The 23,294-nt window shown below is 36.7% G+C and overlaps 1 protein-coding gene across 1 annotated transcript in view; it reads left to right on the top strand.

Annotated features, from left to right (window-relative positions):
• The window catches only part of LOC140342941 (uncharacterized), a 246,050-nt gene that overhangs the window by 43,675 nt on the left and 179,081 nt on the right, over positions 1-23,294 (top strand). The window contains exons 3-5 of the mRNA XM_072429314.1: positions 5,547-5,828; positions 7,456-7,600; positions 8,890-8,999. Coding sequence (XP_072285415.1) covers positions 5,547-5,828; positions 7,456-7,600; positions 8,890-8,999 — 537 coding nt within the window. The remainder of the gene's footprint in view (positions 1-5,546; positions 5,829-7,455; positions 7,601-8,889; positions 9,000-23,294) is intronic.

Below are 23,294 nucleotides of genomic sequence, written 5' to 3'. Positions count from 1 at the left end.
TGTATGCGCAGCTCAGCAATCTGTCCCTTTCTGCAATAACCACCTGCCAGAATTGCAAAACTTCAAAATTGTACTTTAGTTCCATTTTAATGTTCTGTCGAGGCTGATATAAGCATACACACAATAACAAATATTGCTTATTTTACATATATTTCAGTATTTGTTTTCAGAATTTATAGGCTGCAGTTACTGTGCAGTTTACAGTAACCCAACTGGTGATCAACTGCTACCCCTATGTTCTAAATTTGAAAGTCCTATGATCATACATAGAGGTGGCTTTTATATGGGGTTGCCAGGCATTCTTCAATTGCAGCAGTAGATTATGTGTTCTCTGCAAGCATTGATTGGCAATTTGTTGTTTCTTCAATGGGTTTGAGATAATGCCTATGCAGGTCAACCACTATGGACAAACACCAATGCATGTGTGGGATGCTGAGAAGTACCAACCCCACTGCTTCACAACTATCAATTTGAACCAAGCCTCAAATAGTGTCTTTAGATCCACTTTAGGGGTTTAACAATATCAGTGCATTGCAGTAATGCAGAGTGAAGCATGCTTTGTGTGTTGGTGGTATGCTGAAACACGTCAACCATGGGTCCTTGTTCTCCAGAAATATAAGAAGTCTCTCCCTTTTTACTATTGTGAAAAAAGGGGGATCACTTCAACATGAGAGGGGCCATCAAAACTGCAAGGTAGTTAGGTACAGAGCCAAGAATTTAGGCAGGGAGATCTCACCACTAGTGCCCCTAAATTGCACCTAAATGTTATAGGAATTTAGAGTATGACAAACCACTCAAACAAAAGTCAATCTTCCCCCATATGCCCCCCATCTTACCCCTGTGAGCCTCCTTATGGGTGGATGGACCATTTAAAATATGCAGCACTCACAACACATCCAATACTACATTTACCAGCCTTTACAATAAAAATAAAGAGTAATCTGGAAGACCACTTAAAGTTCAATCACCCTAATGATGTTCTGGCTGTGGGAAGAGCAATGTCCTCAAACACAAACTGTCTTTAGTTATTATGGGGAACTGATGTCTTGAGGAATTGCAGCGCAGAGATGTAGCTGTACAAATTACTTCTTGATTACTCTGTGCATGTGAGGTCCTCACTTCACTACAGCAAAATTGCCCATGTCATATTGTTATTTGCTATAAAGAGATTTAATATGTGTCACTGGAAATTGTCTGGTACAATAAGACTCAGAGTCATTCCGCAGACAGATCTTAATGTCATGCACAAAACAAGTGTGTCAGCGCCATCTGCTGGTTACATTCAATCATTGCAGTGAATAAAGTATCAGCTTTATAGCACACTAGCTGATTACCCGGCGTTGCCCGGGTATTTGTTTATTGCAATCTTATATTATATGGAAAAGGAATCAAATAAAGCTATAGTGTAAAATCAAAGAAATCTTTTTACAGGTTTTAAAAGTGTAAATACAATATACAATAATATAAAATACAAATAAAATAAATTACTCTAAACTAATCGTATATGTTCCAATGCTGTTTTAAATGTTTTAATAAGAACATTGTGCTCATGAAAAATCCTTTGTAACTTTAGGACAATCTGAAATTTTGTTCCTGAGATGTAGGTGCACCTCTGGTCAGTTTCTATTAGTTCGTTTTCAATAAAATATAGTTGTAGAGATTTTGGTGGTTGATCTGGCAGCGGAAGTAACGATCCCACTTTATGGTTAATTTACCCTTGCACTGTGAATGTGGATGGAATTCCAGGCTGTTGAACAACTGATGTGGTGCCGAATGATGTCATTTGGAAACATGATTTGTATTTTCTGATGTTATTAAGAAAATGCTTTGGCTCTGAGGTATTTGCTGATGTGTAATTCCAAAGTGTGTAATGTGTAATTCCAAACTGGTGGTGTTTCTAGTTGGCAAAGTTTGACTTTCCCTTCTTGCAGCAAATACCAGGAGACTTGCATGCTGTGAGTAGTCTTTATGTGGATCATCGTAGAATCCTTCCAATGCTAAGCTAAAATGTTGTGCAGTCTGTGATTGTCTGGTTCTTTCTCTCATTTCCTGTACTCAGGTCTTACGCTGTTGTACTGTCTCTGAAGCTCTAGATGTAGTAGCTCTTTCTTCCATTTCCTGCAGTCGGGTCTTACGCTGTTGTACTGTCTCTGCAATAACTGTGTACTGTAGTCTTCTTCATGGGTAAATAAGGCATCCCCCTGAAAATAAGCCCTAGAGCATATTTTGGCCTTCAAAAAAAAATAAGACAGTGTCTTATCATCGGGGAAACAGGGTACATACATACATACATACATTAAATTATATATATATATAGATTGCCAAACATGATGCCAGGATTTGTGTTTAATAGAAAAAAATTAATGCACTTGAACATACATGTCAGACAACATATACTATTTAGATTTAATTTTCTGGATATTTTAGATTGTATTTGTTCTAGACTAGTAAAGTGAGATATAATATTGGATTATTAGAGCGCTAATTGACTGTTACATTTAATACAGTTGATTAGGGTTCAGTTACTCTGTCATATCTGGTTTGTGATGTATGGACAGTGGCAGCCTTTCCTTTTTTAAAGAACATGTCCTCTTTAGAACCGGATATGAAGTCCTTTGGTGGCCTCATTTTCCTAGTCACTTTGGAGAATATGTCCTTCTAAAAATTACACGACTGAGCTGGTTTGTCTTTTTTTATGATCTTGTTTGATACATTCTATAGACAGAGCAAGGTATGTATACAGGCAGTGTATCATTTATGAAAACCAATGAATCAATATAACAGCCAAGCAATTATTATTTTTTAGAAGATATAGCAAAATATTTCTAAAATAATAGATTATTAGCAGATTATTTTATGTGAACAACACAGAAAACAAGGTATAGGCGGCTGATAGTTCACCAACTATTGTGAAATTCTATGTTTCAGCATTTGCTGGTTGCATCTTACGGGTCCAAAATGTACTCAGTATGTATGTGTCTTGTACCACATATCCTGTTGTTGTTTTTTTTTCTTTGTATGTGTTCATAGAATACCATTATCCACAATTATGAAGTACATCTCATACAGCTCAAGAACTCACTGCATGTTTGTATGCCACTGCTGCCACTACAGTCTATTACTTTGCTGTAGCACAATCAAAGTCACCACAGTAGACCAATTAATGTGCATGCCTGAGGGCCTAAAAATGGGCCTGGTGACAAAGTTTGTTAAGACATGCAAATACATTTATATAAGTAATATGTGGACTGCAGTCTAAATATCTGTACTAATGCTGATTCAAGGCATTGTGTACCAAAGCCTCTCTCAACCATTTTACCCCATGGGGAACCCTTAAAATTATGTTCTTGTGAACCCTCCCCTTACATTTATACCTAGAAGCCACACCTATAGACAACATAAAAAGATAATTAGTGTCATGTAGGTGGCCTTTCCATGAGGCTTTGGGCCCAAAACATTTAAGGAATCATCAAATATGAGGACAATCATCCACAGTTTAAAGGACCCCTGATAACTTGTGACTTATTGGTTCAATTATTGTTGGGTTTATTGTTTCATATATTTTGTTATGCATGTTGGTAAGTTATGTTGCGTAATAACCATGAAGTATATGAATACCTTCATATAGGTGACCTTCTGTGAAAATCAAAAGTAAAAATGATCAGTCAATTCTGGGATACAGGCAAGCAAAAACTCATATTCAGATCTCCGCTGTAAAAACTTGGCCTCACCTTTTTTTTTTTTTGCTTATTAATCTGTGAGCTTGCTACACTAGATGGGCTGTAAGGTCATAGTACTTGTAATGATAAGTGTTTACTGTATATGTTTTCAGGAGATGCCTATTTTACAAATAATAGCCTACTTTTTGATTTGATTAGTAATATTCATCTATATAGTTCTGACATATCATGCAGCATAGTTATTTTCATACCTATTCCTCAGAGTAGGTTACAATGTCCCTACCATAGTCTAAGGACAAGTGGGATGTGGATCGAAACCCAGACAATACAGACAGAGCATACAAACTTCTAGATAGCATCATAGATGAAATTTAAACCTGAGCCCTTACTGCAGGCTGCCATTTCTGACCCACTATAAAGAATTCTAATTTCCTGAATGTAAAGCTGATTTTCTGGGGTCAGTAGTTCCACACCTTTAGCAAACATGCAGATAAATGTATGGCAATCAGATGAATCCCTGAGCTGCATCCCTATTCTGACTCAGTGTTACAGAAGGTAATAAAGGTAGAGCATTTTACAATTTGCAATTTGCTCTCAGTTAGAAGTCTGCTTTACGTATATTAAATGTTTTTAACATGTAGCAAATGTGAAATTAAAATGTTAGATTCTCCACTAAATAGTTTATTTTCAAACTTATTTCTGTCATTTTGTAAAGTGTTTCATTTTACATAAAATAAATGACATGAAAAGATCTTTTAGCTTGATATGATGCTTGGAGATGCTAGCACTATCTTTTTAGCCTGAGGGCAGGATTGAACTGTATTTATATATATTTCACGAAAAGGTCCCATAGCCCCAGAGCACTCAGTTCCCTCTTTCACTGCTTTTGTTAGGATAGGTAGATAAAGGTGCTGACCTGAAGATGTATGTTCTCACTCAACTATTTATAGGAATGCAGCATGCCAAGCGTAGAAAGTGTTTGTTACATAACTATAAATACTTATGTAATGCAGATTCTAGTAACCTAAACAAAGAGAAGCCTGAATTGTTCTAAAACTCCAACTGAACATTTTTATATTATCCTTATTTTACATTGTGAAATCCATAGCATGCAAACTATAATTCATTTTGTAAGATGCTTCCTGTGTCAGCATTTTTCTGGTCTTTGCTTTGTTCATATTTCCTGCAATATATTTTTTATTTGTATGTATTTTTTTTGTATGTAAGCCATACCAAATGTGTTCTGCTTCCTATTTTTTTTTGCTGTCCTACACAAAGAATAAATCTGCACTAAGATTTTTAATGGTAAAGGTTTGAAAAATACCGTCATAATTGTATGCTTTATTTTAATTGATTTTCAACTATGGAAGCTATTTATAGAAAACAGCAGATATCTTTACTCCACTCCATCTTGCAAGCCATTCATACGATGCAGGTGGTGGTTGGAGTCTGTAGCATCTTATTGAGTTTTCTATGCCTAAGGCTGAGCATTCAGTGACTGGAGAACAGACCTAAAATATGACGTTGGCCAGCCCCCTCCCTACTTATTTTGTTCTTAATTCAGTTAATTGAATAGCACATGCATTTCTAAAAAAAAAGTAGAAAACAATACAAACTGGTTGCTAGTTTATACAATCTGTTCATCCAAAATTCTTGAAACTCAGAAATCTGTTTTAATGAAATGAGATTTCAGATGAACACAAAATTGCGTTTCTTTACATTGTCCCATCACATATTTTGGTGACAGAATGAGATACGTCCAACTGACCTTGTCAGATTGCTTTAATTTTTTTCTTAACGTTGTGTAGACATTTGTCTTGATCGATTGAGTTGTATATATTACATCTCTGACTTTTGCTTTCCCAGGATAAGTGGCATGATGGACTTCTTGATATCTCCAGAGAAGAGGAAGATGTTATTCATTGTGTAGGTTCTGAGTTCACAAAGGAACAGATCAGGGAGAACTTGCAAACAATATGTGAAGATGATAAACTGACCTCTGGCAAAGATAATCTTGATGTCAGTGATGTCCTTGAAAATAACACCAGCATTACAAGTGACTCTGATGCTGACCAAAAGAGTGAAGGGTCTGGAAAGATGATACCTCGATCCCCTGGTGTTTCAATGAAAGATCGGAGTATCCTTCCAGTAAGTACTTATTCCAGATGTTGTGATCTGTGTATAGGCTAGACCAGGGGTCTGCAACCTTTTGAGTCGGAAGAGTCAAAAATTACAATTTACAAAATTTCAAAGTTTTCAAAGAGCCACAAAATTTTTTCTTGCCAACAATAAATAGTACTCGCATAAATAAAGTTTTTTGATAAAAAAACTAACCTATTTATTCATAAGAAAAAATATCTATTTATTCATATATAAGTAGTGTTTTTCACAACAAATTAGAAGGCTGAGAGATAGAATAGCTTCCGACGGACTGAACTAAAGAGCCGCAGCTTCACATCCAAAGAGCCGCATGTGGCTCACGAGCCGCAGGTTGCCGACCCCTGGGCTAGACGGATGGGAAGAGAAAAATCCCAACAAAAAAAAAAAAATAGGAGTTGTTTAAATGTGAAATCTCTTATGATTTTACAAATTTCCATGATCATCCATTCCTACCTTACATTATGGCCTTTGTAGCAATTGTTCAAATTACAAGACGCATATCCACGACGAAGCCCTAAAATAGTACAATCTTACGGAGATCAATGATTTAGGACTGGGCACATTGTTATATAGTTTGCAGTATATTGAGGTATATTTACATAATGGTTTTCGTTGCTGATATTTGAACCAATATAAGCTATGCCACAGATTATCTATAGAAAAGTAAATAGCCATGGTGACTGCTATGTGTTACAAAATCAACATTTCAAGGAGAATATTGTTACCCATACAAGGCTCTTCTGAGACATTTCCAACCACTTTCCATCAGCTTTCAATCACAGCAACAACCAAATAGATCAGAGCAATGTATTGCCAACACTGTTAGGTTAACATGACATATCACGTTAACCTAACATAAATATCATGTTAACCAAACTTGTCTGAAATTGCCATCATAACAATTAGAGTAGTAATTTTATCATGCTGCATTACAAGTATTATGTGTAGTAATTAACATTTCATTCACTAGTAATCGCAAAACAATTGGCAGTAGTCATCAAGGACTGAGCACCCAAACACCCACATGTATCACCCACAAGTTCAACTGAACACCAGATTTGATTATGAGGTTGAAACTGGTCAATACATTACCAGCTTCAGTTGGGATTACTGAAAAATCTAATCACAAGTAGAAAAGTTTTGCCTGTGTCTCAAAAAGCCATCTGATTTTTACAGGGTAATATTGGTCCCATCTCTTGTAGTTTTTTAAGCTTTACAATTTTAACAAAAAACATTAAAAAATCATTTTTGCTATCAAATCATGTGTATGGCTAGCTTAAGGACCTTTTCTTATGCATACATTTGTACTAAACAAACCATTTCAAAAGCCTTTAGTTTCTTACAGTGTTGCCTGTTCCTAACAACTGTAAATACTTAAACATAGATGAAGTTGGGTGCATGGACAATATTTTATTTTTTGCAAATAATTTATTGGTAAAACTTTAATACCTCCCCTTTTTTTATAGTTTTTGTAAATAGACTAAGCTTTGAAAGCTTTTGCAGTTCCCAGTAATGAATATGATGGTGCAATTTTGTCTTCATTGTGTTGTAAAGCCGATGCAACTGCATGAATACTAAGGGCCTAATGATAACTTACCTTTGTCACTTTTACCAGCCTCTGAGATTGCCTCCCACTCCACTTACTGTTCCTCCTTCCTTCAAGTTCCCACTGGACAGATGCATGTCACTACCTCTATCTCAAAGCACCCCATCTGGACTGGATCAACTAGGATGGATGAAAAGAAAGCTAATGAGTACAGGTGAGTGACTGTGCTGGTATCCCTGCATACCCAAAGGAGTCCTGAAGACAGGATAGCAACAGAAAAGTAGCGATCTACCATGTCACATAAATAAAAGCCTATATCTCCCTAACAAAAAAAAATATGGATTAACATTAATCTTAAGAATATAGCTGAAATATTTGTATATGCTACAAACATTTACTATGGTTCATAAAGAAAAACAGCGTTTTTTTTTCTTAGAAAAACATGGATGCTGCCATTGCTGACCTCACTCTTTCTGATCTTGTAGTGTAACTATTTTGCGTCTGTTTTGTCTTTACTCTTTGTCTTTACTCTAACTTGTATAGATACTGTGGGATAATGACTTAGTATGTACTGCAACCAATGAGTCAGCATAATAGCCGCTTATGTAACATATTTTTTAAGCTTGTGGTCTCGTTGATCCCTAAAAGTTCCATTGATAGATCTTTCTTTGACACATTTTTTAATAGGGAATTCACAAAAACGGAGTATGCCATTAGATTTGTGGACTTGTTGGATGCGTAGGGTAAAATTAGTGTATAAACAATAAAATGGGTACAGATAAATGAGTCATTATGCCAAGTGAAAATCTGTTGATGGATGTCAGTTAACCATACACTCCATTCTACTTAAAATACCAGGGCTTGCATGTTATGGGTAATTAAAAAGGTATGTAGCATATGGAATATCAATCTAGGATCTTTTTGCAGCTAGCCTAAGTCAAACACCTTTGGGTTTGATTAAAACATTTAGCTAATTGTTTGGTTGTTGAAGTAAGGGTTTAAACCAATTCCTGCCACATTTAGAAGAATTGTTGAGACTGCATTTGAAGCCTCTACCTGCTGCATATGAAATAAAAGTCAGTCTCAGGGGGGAAAATAAAGTATGGGGTAAATCTTTTTGTGTAATATGTGATTTTTGTCCACCATATATTAAGAATTGTAAACATTTAAATGTATTCTGGAAAAGGGATATAAAATTTTCCTTTCTTTGTTTCAACTTCCAACATTTAGCTTCACTTTTTGGCCATTCTAAAGGTTCTAAAAGGGTTCAGTGCCACTTATTATAGTGATCTTCTGAGGTGCTAACTTTTAAATGTTACCAACATGAACACCAAAGTAGAGTAAACCTTTTATTTCAAAAATACTTTTTATCCTTCACAGTCTTAGCTTTTTACTAAATATGAATCCTATGTATAAAAGGATGCACAATAAATGAAATTAGTTGGGAGAAAGGGGCTGCACAATAAATATATATACATTTTTTAAATTTTTATTTGGTTTTAGGGGATGGTGATCTAGGTTCAAAAACATTGGAGGTTCGAAGAGACAGCAGAAAGGGGAGAAGCAGATGGAGGGTCTTACATCCTGGATTACACCAGCTGCCTGTGCACCAGGTATGAGGCTGGGGGAATATGTTTCTGTACCATTTACATTAATTTCCACATATAAATAATGCATAGTTTTTAATCCATTCCCCCAGCAAACTTTATCAGCTGGTTTGACTGGTATCTCAACAATACAAAATGTCAGATATTAGACTTAACAGGATTTTCTTTTAAACTTTAAAGTGAGCAGCTAACAAATAACAGGCAACTGTGAAATGTGATTCTGCCTGCTGGCAGACTTAAAACCTCTTTGTAGTGTTTGCCAATTACAACTTAGCCTACAAGCTGGAGTTCAACCACACCCTTGGCAGTCCCACAGTACCATATGTATGCCTCTTGTTGGATTACTTAAGTGTTTGCTTTTCATTGTGGTTTTCCATGGGGATCTCAGAATTAAAGCCCAAGTCAGTTGTGTCATCTTAGCACCTCTATCAGTGACAGGTGCTCCTAAACTATATCTCTTGACTTTTCAAGTGTGTTCTTTCTATGTCCCTATGCCATAAGAAGCTTCATTTTAAATATCAGACAGAAGACTGTTAAGAAAAGAATGCTTACTGAGTTTTTCATTTGTGGGGCATTTATGTGTTTGGTTGGCGTTATTTATTGTTGTTAAAATAAATTTTACAAGTTAGAGAATGGACCCAAGATAAAAAGTGGAAAACATCCTAAATAATATTAAGCTGAACTCCAAGTACTGTGATTAAGTATATAGTTAAAATACATACTTAAGAAATATTTCAGTGTCCATTAGATTTTTAGTTCTGTAAAAAGCACCCCTGCTAGATAGCCTAGCTGAATCTGTACTTCCTGAGAACACCCTACAAACTGTAATGCAGTTGAGAAATGCATTTTGGTCAAGAACTTACCCTACCCTGAGACCGTTCAATAAAAAAAAGTACTATCGTCACTCTGTCCTCACCTCCTCTCAGGAAGCCCTCAGTGTTGAATTGATAGTACTGTAAAGTTTGACTGGCTATAGTGCTCTTTTTCTCTTTTTCTTTTCTTTTCTGCTTTTGTCAGTTCTGCAAATGGAATTACAGGAACATTATATTAAGACAGATTTAGGTACTTTTGGTAGCTGTATGCAAAAAAAAACTTTATTTACCATATTGGCATATAATGGTGGCTTTTTAGAATTGCCTTATTCAGTTCAGCTTTAGTTGAAGCTTGAGTTCAGCTTTAAGAAAATAATGAATATTGATCCCTCTGTACTTTCTGTATATTTATGTGTCATATATTTGTTTATTGTACATTGCATATTTTAAGTAGCTTATTTACATTATCTGTGTTCAGCATTTCTTGTATATATGCTTTGGTTTCCTATTAATTAACTTTTCTCTAGGGTAATTGTCATACTTTGTGAACTCTTATTTCCCAGGAAATACCACTGGTGTCAGTATTTGTTAAAGAAAATTCAAATTTGCATTACAAAACATTTATTTATTCTTCCTGTGCTTATAATTAATTTATGACCAAGAGGAATCCTTCTCTGACACCAGAAAGGTGTGAGATGATGAGATACAGTGAGGAATTAAAAGCCTCTTTACTAGATTGTTGTGTAAAGTTGACTTCTGTTTGAGCATTATGCAGCATATCCTGTGAATGATACACAACAACTGTGTAGAAAATCATCTTCCGAGTATCACCTTGATAAAACTGATTGTAATTTACTTTATATTAGAGTTTTAGAATCTCCCAAAGCATGTTCTATAGAAAATGTCAGCCTTGACATTTTCTACTAATGAGAGCAGTAACAAATATAGTTTGGAATGATTTAAAGTTATGAATAAAAATAAGCCTGCTTCCTACATATTATGAGTTTGCACCACTATTTATGAGAGCTGGAAAATTTATCACGATGCTTAATGGTCCAATGCCCAACATTTTTGTTTTATACTGTTTGTATTATTGTAGTACTAATAGTGCTCATTGGAAAACAGTACAAGGAGAAGGGTTTTGTGGCAAAAAAGGGATTGTATTAGTGAATATTTCTCATAATACATATGACAATTACTGTGCAATGCAATATTCGGCTGTATAATGACTGGAGATCCAGATCATTTTTTATAGGCCCTTCAGGGGCACTAGACAATGAACTCCTAATTGGAATATATAACATATGAACAGTGGTGTCGCAAGCGTAAAGCTGCGTACACACGGCAAATTTTTCTCGCCCGATAATCGGTATCGGCCAATTATCGGGCGAAAATCTGCCGTGTGTACAGTCGGTCGTCGTCCATCGTCCGACGACCGTCCTGGCGGATCCATGGACGATGGACGACGACCGATCCTAATGAAAGGGAAGGGGAGAGCGCGCAGCAGGGTGCTCCGTCGCTCTCCCCCTCTCCATAGAGCATGAACGGTGCTGTATGTACAGCATCGTTCATGCATCGTGCAGTCTTTTCTCGTTGGAAAGGATCGTGAAAGATCCTTTCCAACGAGAAAAATTGCAGGTGTGTACGCAGCTTAAGTCGATTACCCAATGCGTTTCCCCAATCTTAGGCTTCTTCAGGGCTGAGGTTACGTTTAGCGGGAATGAACACAGTACTTTAAAGTATAAATTTCTTGAAGATAAAGCGTGTGCGTGTAGACAAACCTGGGGGAAAAAATCCTGGACAATTTGTAGATGTAGAGATATCCCTTCCGAGGGGGAGGATAGTCCCTTATGGTAGTACCCAAAAGAGGAACCCATCTGGTCCTAATAAAATTGGCATTGAGACTGCAGCCACGGTATGTATCAGCTGGTGTCGCATGTAGAATAGGCAGCCGTGCTCATACTAATATTAGCAGTATGCTGTCTTGACAGGTTTGTGTCAAATAGAAGATTGTATAGGTTTTACATGGCATGTTAAGGGGCTAATTAACAACTATGTTTAAACAAATAAAAACATTTACACAGAATGGGGGATTGACCCTAGTGTTGGACTTACCCTAACATACTCTAACATATGACCATTAAGCATTAATTAAACCTTAGTGGAGCTCCAACCAGACAAAACTAACCCAAGACAAAACACAGAAGATGAAACCATGAAACAAAAGTTCCACAGCCCCACTTCTAAAAATCTCCTAAATTAAACAAATAAAAGAAACCTCCCATTGGCTCTACTATCTTTGGTATATGGCTTCTCTAGGTTTTTTTAGTTTCTCAACCAATGGTGTCTTTCACTCCCATATGGTAAAATTGCCCAACGTTGGAAAATTTCTTAGACAACAAAAAACATATTACCATGGTTCCTAATGACAATTGATTTCCACTATTTGAAAATTGATCTCAACTATCTCCAGCAGTACATCTATTACTTTTAGAATAAAGCCTGTAGCAGTATTTAACTTCATATAAATCTATTCCAGTAACTAATTGTGTTATTATGATTACATAATAGCTATTTCAAATAATAAATCATTTATTTATTCAATCACACCTGGGACTTTTTATTCCCACCCATTTTCCTATTAACCTACTGTGTATAACAAGGGAATGCTGTTTTCAGGATGCTGCTAACTCTGGGGTTTGTAAAAACATCTTGGGTCGGAAAATGCTTTATTTTTCTGTCATTGTTGAAGCCTTGTAAAGGTTGGTTATTATCTTGTGTTCTTGTACATGTAGTTAATCTCCATTCATTTCTAAAGCCTTCAGTATCAAGTCCCAGTGTCTTACTTTACTTAGTCACATGCCAGAGAATGTATAATCTATGTGTCATAAAGTAAGGACAGTACACAGGTATTTTTATGTAAACATTTGACCAGTACTTGACAAATTTGTCTATTGTGATTTGCTTAAAAAAACACTTGGACCCAAAAAAGGCAGAAAATCCCAAAAATTTGGTCAAATACATAAAAACATGTTCTTAAAGCACACCCAATAAAATACAAACATTTATAGTACAGTACAGGTTCAAAAATCCAGGACCTGAGGTGTGCCCAATTTTCAAATATTCCGGATTTTTGAAGGTTATATGATGTATATATTAAAATGAAATAACACTAAATGAAATGACACTAAAGGAAAAGCAACTGAAATTTTTTTTTTTGAAATTGTATTTTTATTGAGAAGTTTTCAACAGGGTACAGAAAAAAAAAGGGGGAGAATAACACAAAGGGGGAAGGCAACAATGGCTTTTTTTTTTTTGAGTTTCAAACACAGTAACAACCAGTTCTCAAACAGAGCATATCACAAATATTCCTTGAATAGCAGGTGAGTATAAAAGGATATAGGACCTAAAACCTTGTGCAATAGGGTAGAAACCAGGTGGAGGAGCGGTCAAATAGATCCAGCACATCCACTTTGTTAGCTAGCGAGTGTAAGTCAGCACGCATGGCTCCTATTTCCGCACGACAGGTCGCCTGTACCTCTGTCACTAATTTTTGGAAATCCTCTCTAGTTGGTAAAAGCTGCAGATATTGGTGCCAAGATATATTAGAAGAGTTCTCCTGTTGTGTAGAACCCCTCTTCCTCCTCACAGGTAGGCCCAGCCGGGTCCCCTCTCCCCTGTCTTCCTCATCTGATCCCTGGGCCCCATGATCCATCCAAGAGCTGCCTGGGCGATCAAAGGCCCCCCCAGGGGAAGCAGCTGTCTGGACATCCCTGAGCCCCCCCCGGGAGAGGTCCCGGGCAGGTAATGAGGCCCCTGGCCCAGTATCAGCCTGTCTTCTGGCCTTAGATGAAAAGGGCCGTGAATTAGCCCGCTGGGCAGTGTCCCCGGGGGGAGAGGCTGCAGGGGTGCAGTGTCTCTCCTCATATGCTATGGGACTCACCGGCTCCTGGGCAGAAGTCTCCGGGTCCTGGATGGGAGAGGACGTAGGATCCAAGCTGGCAGCAGGGCAGGCGGGTGATTGGGAATCCCCTTCCTCCGATTCAGAGAGACGCGCGCTCTCTCCCCGCTGCCACATGTGCGGGGAGGAGGCCGGCGCCATCTTGAAGGCTGCAGCTGGGCCCGGAGAGGAATTCTCCATATATGCCCGTATGGACGGCTGAGCCGTCATCTGGTGCGGGGCTGGGGTAGGGGGAAGCTTCCCCACCCTAGCCTTCTTTTGCTTGCCCATGGATGGGTAAGATAGCGCCCGAGATATTGCGGATGTTGGTCGGCTCCCGCAGAGCTCCGGATTCACACAGCCAGCTCTCTAGCCGGCCAGGCCACGCCCCCTAGCAACTGAAATTTTAATGTTCACCAACTAAATAAATCAGTTTTACAGAATTGTAGTTCAACTAAACAAAATAGTGCCTCAGAATTTTAATCATTACTGTACCTTTGAAAAGAAGCTAAATAGCAGATGGGCTCACAGGATGATCATCTTCAGGACTGACAGTAACAGCATCCTCAGCAACAGGAACAGCTTCATTTTATGGAGGAAAAGCAAGACCTAACAGCTGATTCTGGAGTACAACACCATCAAAACATAAACGGCACCTCCCGAAAACAGTGTAAGTTTAAAAATGCGCTCCGAAATCCATGCCGGAAAACTGAAGGATCTGGATTATTGAAGGCCGGATTTTTGAATGTCAACTGTAATATCAGTTTGTAAGTGAATGAATGACATACCAGGAAGAAAATTCAAAAAAACATAATTTACCTGGGTTTTAAAGTGTTAGATAACTATATAGATATAGACTGGTAATTCAGGGACCATCAGATTGCCTCATGGAATCAGGAAATATTTTTCCCCTGTTGGAGCAAATTGTACCAGGGTTTTTTGTTTCCACTGGATCAACTTTATCTATAGGGTTTTTATCTGGGACAAAACGTGCTAAAACAAAAATGTGCAAAAATCGGCATAAATGTTGCATACATTGGCAAGGCCTTATGAACACATTCTCCACAACAAACAAATAAGAAACAAAAAAGTGCATTCTCCATAAGGTCTGCAGGGAAAGGGAAATACAGTAAAAGGAAATATATATGTTTTTCATTTTTATTGCAGAATGTTATGCTGAAAAGCAAGGATTGCATCCAGTGAGTAGCACAGGATATGAATGAGATATGTTTACAGAAGTGAAACAGTTAAGTTGACAGCTGCTGTAGTCGGCAGCAAATCATTGTATGGCTGCGTTCCCACTAGCTATTGGGTAGAAGTGCTGAACCTTCATAAAGCTGGGGTGAGGAGAATCTATTTTTAGGAACGATTAGTGTGACACATCCTAAGGGGGCAAACCATTGCGATAACCACATCAAACAGAATCTCAGCTGCATACATATAGATCAGGTGCACTGTAGTGTGGGTGTAAGACAACAGATTAACTCTAGTGCATGGAGGGGCAGCACATTGCACAGCATGTACAGCCAGGCAGACAGGTTTATGAACAAGAAAAAAAATCAAATTATTTCAGCAATTTCTTTTCAGAGTGTTCTATGTGTAATGGAGAAATAAAATCCTTTGAAGATAACTATGCTTTGAAGATAGCTGAATTTTAGCCATGTCTTCTAAACACTGCAGCAATGACTCAGAGCTCATGTCACAGTTATGATTTCCAGTTAATTGGGCAAACACTAAAAAGGGATCAATTAAGAAAATGTTTTTAACCAAATATTTCCCCAATAAAATTCAGGGCATTTACTGCTGAATGTAGATTTTGATAAATCACCAATGTATTCTTTACCTGGCTGGGGATACCAAAGATTCTTGACATACCTGAACTTTTTACTTTTCACTGAAGACATATTTAATAGGAATCTCACAACAGCTAATTGCATATGGGCTCTTTTCATTCAGAAGGCCTAATTTTTATTCTTTATGGTTTGACATCTATCCATGCTTCATGGTAGGTGTTCTTCACTTTCTTGCACTGATGCAATATAATAGGCACTCTGTGTGCAAGTTAGATAAATGTCTTTCTATATTTGTCTCTCTTAAATGTATGAACCTGCTGTGCGTTTGTCAGAAAAAAATAAAAGAATGCCAGTATTAGTATTTTTAATGTCCTAATTTCATTCTGCATGATGTGTTTAATACTAAGATGTTAGTTCCTAGCAGTGGTAGTTTTTCATTGGGAGTTCTTTCCACCAAGAACATGTAGACAATGTTGCCTCAAATGGACCTAGCACTAAAATGGTAGGTCCACATTTGTGGCTAGCATTAAAGCACTCAAACACTTAACCTGGCTCTTACCTGAGCTGTAACACTTAACTATAAACTCTCCCCAACACTTAGCCCTTCATTTGTATCTTAAATCTTTGCACCTATCCTTGAGCCATCAACACTTAATTTTACCAAAAATATAATTGCAAATTTTAGTAAGACCCTCTAATCACTCATCCTAACACCAACCTAACATATCCTCTTAAGTAAGTTCTAGTGTCTTACTAGCCCAATATTCTCTATTTTTACTTCTGTGATTTTTTACACCTGACTCTAGGTGTGATGACTGCAGTCTTTACAGGTACTCCTGGTCCTGGAGGCCTCTGCATATTGCTGATTTGCTTGTGGAGGTCTTAGCTATGCTCTCCACTTAAGGTATTACTCTGCCACCGAAATAGCAGGGGCAGGTGAGTTACATTACATTTTAGGCTTTAATAAAGATCTTTTAAAAGGGGATAATGTCATGAATTATTAAATAGTTAGGTAGCGTTGCTCATTACTAATAATTAACAATAAATTATTAGAATATTTAATAACATAAGAATATTCCAGTGCACACAATCCCTTGTCTAAAGCTGCGATGTGTTACATGTAGTACATTCACTTGCACATTGTTTTACACTGAATACATCTGTATTTCCAGGAGTCATACAGACCCCAGTGGAATTTAATATACTGACTTGTAGAGCGGGGGCGTTAATGACCTGATTACAGAAAAGAGTGAATTCTCTGTCAGTTACGGTTTATGGTTCTTGTTGAGTCTAATAATGTCCCACATCCCCTTTTTTCTTAGAAGGTAACCCAGGCACGTGAAAGAGCAGCAGGGGATCCTTATCATGCTTCACTGTAACCCCGTGTTACACATTGAGCACTATGATCCAATAGCACTGTACTATACTTGTCCAATTAAAAGTAAGGCTATGAAGATTGATGAAGGGAATTCACTCTTTTTTTCAAGTAGCCTAATTTTTATTTAGTAGCTCTTTTTTATTAGTTATGTTTTTTTGCACAAAAGATATTCCCCAAATAAAGTAAATGATTTGTATATATTTTGAATAGAGAATGTTTACATACACATTTTCCCAATAGATATCTTACCTACAGGGGTAAAAAAAATCAATTTTTCAGGGCTATTGACATATTTGATAGATATATGGCATTGATATGGGTATATATATCCATAACCCTGAAAAAATGTATCCTGGTCCTATTCTGGCATTGGTGGGTGGCACTTCTATTTCTTATGCCAAAGCAATAAACCCCGACAGAGGTTTTTATACTTTCTTACTCTGTAGTAAGTTTTGGCTTTACATACACTTTAACTAAGATTCACATAACTTTTAACTAAGATTCACTGTTTCAGTGTAAATTGAAAAAACACAGTCACCGTGAGGTGCTACACATTTTAGGAGAATTTTGTTAGTGAAAGTTACCCCAGTACTTCCCCAAAACAGTCTTTTTATTGATATATTTTTTAATTTGTTCTAATTCCAAAAAAACCCAAAACAATTATATACAACTATTATTGTAAGAATATTCAACCTTCTATATATTGATTTAAATTTTTTAACAGAATAAGGACCTCCATCCAGTTGGTAACAGTTTGGATCCAATTTGATGATTCATCAATCTTTTGTGGAGTTATGTGACATGACAAAACCCTTTTGCAGGTTTATAAAGAGAAAAAAATAAACTTTACCACTTCAGCTATATTTCCTATTGCCTTTTCTGTTTTCAAATGTCTTTAGTCACACTTAAATTGGAAGATAATTGTGGTGTGATTGTTCTCAATTATTTATCTGACAAATGCAAGAGATTTTGTGAAATGATCCCTTAGCAGCTTTCTTTTTGCTCCTGACAGGTGCACAGTTTTAAATTTAATAGAAGATCCATATTTAAAAAAGAAAATTGATTTGTTTGAGAGATAGACTCTTTTTGTATTCCCATTGTGTAAATATGAGCACACAATGTATTATTGGAATATTGTATAATCTTTTTTTCTAAAATGAGATTTAAAGGGCTTGGCTGCATTCTTCAATGCATTTAGAATTGACTAAACCAAGTAACTCTAACATTTGTTGTTTTTTATTTTCATTGCTAATCTTTACTTTTTGCCTTGTATTCATCCAGGATTTAATATAAAACTTTAGTGTAGTATATAAACTTTAGTGTAGTGTATAAACAACTAGCCAGCTTGCAGTTGTCATTTTCTAGTGAATATTTTAAAACAAAAGGGAGAATATGATGTGGTAGAGAAACTCAAACCTATTCTATTTGGGACATTTTGTTAAATTAGGTCCAGTCTGTCATAGTAAACAGATTTAGAAGATATGGCCAGCAACATCCAAAATGATAGAAATGCGAAGACCTTCTGAAGTTCAAACACATCTCTGTAAACATATTGTTATGAAAGCAGGGGTTGTTGTAAGGGGTAATTGACCAGAGTTCCAAGGCAATAAAGAGGGCAGAGACAAAATGTTTTTTTGAGTTGGAGGGTTCATCACTGTGAGGTCCACAATATGTGTTTCTCAATTCATCATGTATAGCTTTGGAGACCACCTACTTGTTAAGACTCGAGATGATAGACGGGCAAACATGGGTAATCCAGCAAATCTGGAATGGATTTCTTAAAAATGATTTGCTATTAGTTGTTAAGTGTTTCAATCCTGGACTGGATTTCATTCCAGGTTTGTTGGGTCACCCAGTTTCAGCCATGATAATCTATCTTCTCTGGTCTTGGAAAACTTTAATAAATCAGGCCCTATGTGTACAAAATTTGTGAACACCCTTCCAATCTCCTATGATCTTATAATAGTACATCCAATTCTATCCATGGATCCATGCTGCAACATTTAGAGAAGCCGAATTAGGTAATTTTACATAGGGCACCAACAGACTAAAAATATCTACATCATCATTAAATCCTGTTTATTGATTCATTATTTAATATTCCTTCAAAGCCTATATGCATACATACCTTAAATTATTGTCCATGTTTCTTGCCAGTGCAGTTTTTGGGTGACAGTTAGTCCAGCATTGTAGATGCAGTTTGCATTGATGTCTGCTTTATTCTCTTCTAAAATATGGGAGGACCTCACCATTTGGACAGCCAAAAGTGCCAACATCACATAGGCAGTGACACTGATCCCAGAAAAAGATCAACCCTCCTCTAAACTAAAAAAAATAGAAAACTTGGGATTGGAGTGCCATGTTACCTAGTCTTCGGAAACGTATTTTTTTTCTTTGAAGGGGATGGGAGATTATTATTTGCCTGGAGATCAGCATTAAATAGAAATTTTGATACATTCAAAGTTTGAGTTTAGTATATTTAAAATACATTAGACTGATAAAAATAGATGCACAGTCGAATAAGGTCTTTGGGTTTATAACAGGTTCACAGTAATTTTTTAGAAGCCAATAGAATGTAAGAGAGGAAGAATGGTGTTACTTTTTAACATGAGAAGAATAAATATATCATCGCACTTCCTAATTGCTTAATCTGCAGGCATGTTGGTGCCTACATTTCATTATTGTGGAGGTACAAGTTCAGAGTAGCACATGCTGCATGTGGTTCGATGCAATGAAGGTTGTGCATGTTTTAGGATTAACACAAACCAGTAATCCAACAAACTTAATGATTCTAAACCAAAAGCCAGAAGTTGTACAGATAACAAGGAAAATGGGGTACAGTTTCTGCACTCTGTGCCCCTGCTGAGGGAACTTCTTCCTGTTTGGAAATCTCGCCAATAGGGGATAAAAATGTGTTTTGTTGTGTTCATCGTGCTAGCAAGGACACGCGAGTGAACAGGTGAATGCTGGTTAATGGGGCTTAGTAGTTATGTAAAGTATCAGTAGGCAGATTACCAAGAGTTAATTGAAGGATTACTGACTGTAAATTTGCTTTATATGCTTGCATATATAATAGTTATAAAGAGTTATAATAACACGCATTGCTTCAAAAATTAATTGAAACACTTGACTAAATTCTGTTTTTATGATATCTATGTAAATTTGTTTAGATAGCACATTAGCCAAGAGAATAGTATTTAATTTGCATGCTAGAATTCTTTAGAACTATATTAATGGAAGAAAGAGGCAGGTTATGATCTCCAGCCAGTTTGCTACTGGTTTAAGGGAGTTAAAGGCACATCTGCAAGTTTCTTTCTGGTCCCCCTGCTGAAATGGTGGAACTGCGATATTATATATAATAAATATATACATGTTAAGCAGTGCTGTACAATTTTAAATATTGGGGTGCAAAAAACTCAAGACACCGGACTGGAAAATTAGATACTCCCTACATTTTATGAAAGGTGACAGAAATACTGAATCATCATCATGTCAGCCACTATATCATGGTTTTATAGGCATCAGAATATATGGCTTATCATGGTTCATCAGGAGATGACAAAGACAGACAACATGGAAATCTGCCCATTGCTGCCAGAATGAGCTGCAAAGGCGTGATAAGAAATCTATGATAAGCAAGTTTATTTCCATGCAAAACTGAAAATATTCTGTTTGGAGTTTTGTTTTTGAGTTGAGAGACTACTGTACAGGCAGTGGCTAAAATCACAAAATATTTAATGACCGGCTCTGACATTCAAGTCCCTAGTGTCCTTTAGTGTATGCGTCTGTTCAGTTTTTCACTTAGTGTATCAGGGTGTTAGCAAATTTAAACAGCAAGAATATATTCCAAGAGCATAAGGCTCTGATATTGGCTGTCAACAGATATAAGCATCAGATGCTATCATTAGTATAAAAGGGCATATGGTCTTCCGAATTCTCCCACCAACAGAACGATTCTGTGGACAATTTTTTAATTTTCAATTCAGAATAAGATTGCAGCGATGCGTAGTGGTGAGTTTTCCCATTTTTGTGCTTAGTGTAGTAGCATTTACCCGTTATCTTCTAATTGTGTTAGTTGTTCCTATATTCTATATTCTACTGTCATTTATTAAAAGGAGAACAATAAAAATTACAGCTAAAAGATGCTTTGGTGGGCTGGTGAACATCAATTTATTGTTGGCTTGTGTAGTATATGAATTCCCCAATCCCTACAGGGCTTGGGTCCAAAAATAGGGACAGTGACTTTAAATGAGGGAGCTATGCATATTTGATTCCTCTACTTGGCATTTACTTTAGGAATCCCTGGCCTATACCAAATCTTGGTACGTGTTAGAAACTGTAATGGAATGTTCTCTGCTTGTAGTGTTTTGGCAGTGTCTTATCATGTTCTCGTGTGTTAAATTGCACTTGTTCATATTCATACTTGAGGGAGAGGGCATGCAGCACTGCTTTCAATTTACAGTACCTTCTGTGTTTTCCTGGGGAATCCTTCCAGGCCTTTGTGCCAGATGGAATGTACAGACATGTCCCTTCTAAGTCAAGGATAAGAAGCCTGGTCAATTTTTAAACAGTTACATAAAACCATGAGAGGATTGGTATAAAAAGATGACAAGAACTTGTAAGAAGCAGCACAGGAACACAGCAGGATAATTCCTGCAAGCTTGCCCTAGAGCTGAAATATTATCACAGGGATCCTTGCTCCCTCCCCTTGCTTCCTCAGATGCTGGCGTTCCTCATCTGTGTGGGTGCAAATCTCTTATTGGCTGCTTTCCTTTCACACTCTGCTCTGGCTTTAGCACTGTAACATTTGTGGTGTCTCTAGATTTTGTTTAGCAGGATTCAATAACCACAGACATAAATAATAGATCAGGCCATTTACAAATGAACAATGTCAGGAAAATATCATCCATACCATTGCAGCAACATTCTCTGGGGGCAATTACATGACATAAACAGTCCCAGATTTATACTTAGGCATCTGAGTACTGTAATTATTAGGGTTCCTATAGTATATAATCATTCAGGATAACCTAAAATAAACTAGCAATTAGATGGACACATTTAGTTACAATTTTTGTGACAGATGTTTCTCTGCCATTTCTATCACACAGCTCAATAACCTAATTTTTTTTGTTTCTCTTCAGTTTATAACTTCTTGGCTAACACAATGCAGAATGCAAGTCAAAAATACCAAAATAAAAATAAACAAATAAAAACCAGTCCTTCCTGAATGATTCACCTTCAGACCAGGGCTCCTCCAAATGTACTGCCTCAATCTGACTTTCAGCATCAGTTAACCCACTGATTCTAAACCCCAACCTGTAACTGGACAAAAGAATAAGACAGCTAACATTATAAGAGTTCAGCCATGACAGCCTACAAAATTCTTTAAGGGGCTCATATCTACATGTCTTGTTTTCCTGCATTGGATGTGTGTTTGGAACACGTCAATTACAAGTAAGCACAATGCTGTTGATTATAGTTTAGCAGTATACATTTGGATATAAAATGCAGTGTTTTATATAAAAAAAACCATTGGCATGAACCCTAATGCAGAATTTTTAAAAACAGCTACCAGGCCTGCCTAAATGCCACTTAAAATGAGTTTAGCCTGCAACTTTAATGTTAACTTTTTACTTTTTATCTAGCTACAGGTTTGTTAGCCCACAGAATCAATTTCTGCAAAACCACATTCCACTGTGGGCATGACTGTTAGAAGCTGATTGCTATGGGAAAAAGAGAATATGGTAAGCAACTTTTTATAAGGCCCACATACATCAAGTTGCCAGAATCTAATTTAATTGGCCATTGCTATATGTGCTATTAAAGGTTCCCCTTTTTAAGATGGAGATCTATCCTATGGGAAGTCATAAGGTTGGTAAACATGGTGGCATAGTTAACAACACTCAACACTGCACTAATGTTTTCTTTTTTATTAATTTGTTAATTTTATAGCAGATAAATTATATTGATGCCTAAGCAAATCATTGTACTGCAGACTGGTGCCTCTTTACTTTGGGGCTTCATGTTTAAGCAGCTGCATGTTCTACTATGGTTTTAGTTATACCCTTGTCTTATTACTAAGTTACATTTTCCTGTAGGGATTCCCTGGTCATTTTGTAATATTTATACTGTTTACTAGGTTCATCTTTCTATTCACCTTCAATGTTCATCCTTTTGTTCTTCCATGTATTTGCCGAAGACCTCAGAAGCATTACAATCCTTTAGTAATTGTGTTTCTTTCATTTTAATTGTATCGCTGTTGTTAGCACTACATATATTCTGCTTCTATTCCCAGTCGAATACTAAGTTCATTACAGTCATGTTTAGTGGTATTTTCTGTAGGCGGAAGGCTATCGGCTAGGTATACTGTTATCA

The sequence above is a fragment of the Pyxicephalus adspersus genome, chromosome Z (assembly GCF_032062135.1).
Source record: "Pyxicephalus adspersus chromosome Z, UCB_Pads_2.0, whole genome shotgun sequence".
Classification (NCBI taxonomy): domain Eukaryota; kingdom Metazoa; phylum Chordata; class Amphibia; order Anura; family Pyxicephalidae; genus Pyxicephalus; species Pyxicephalus adspersus.
Note: the sequence above shows the minus strand (reverse complement) of the source record. Positions and strands in the feature narration are given on the sequence as shown.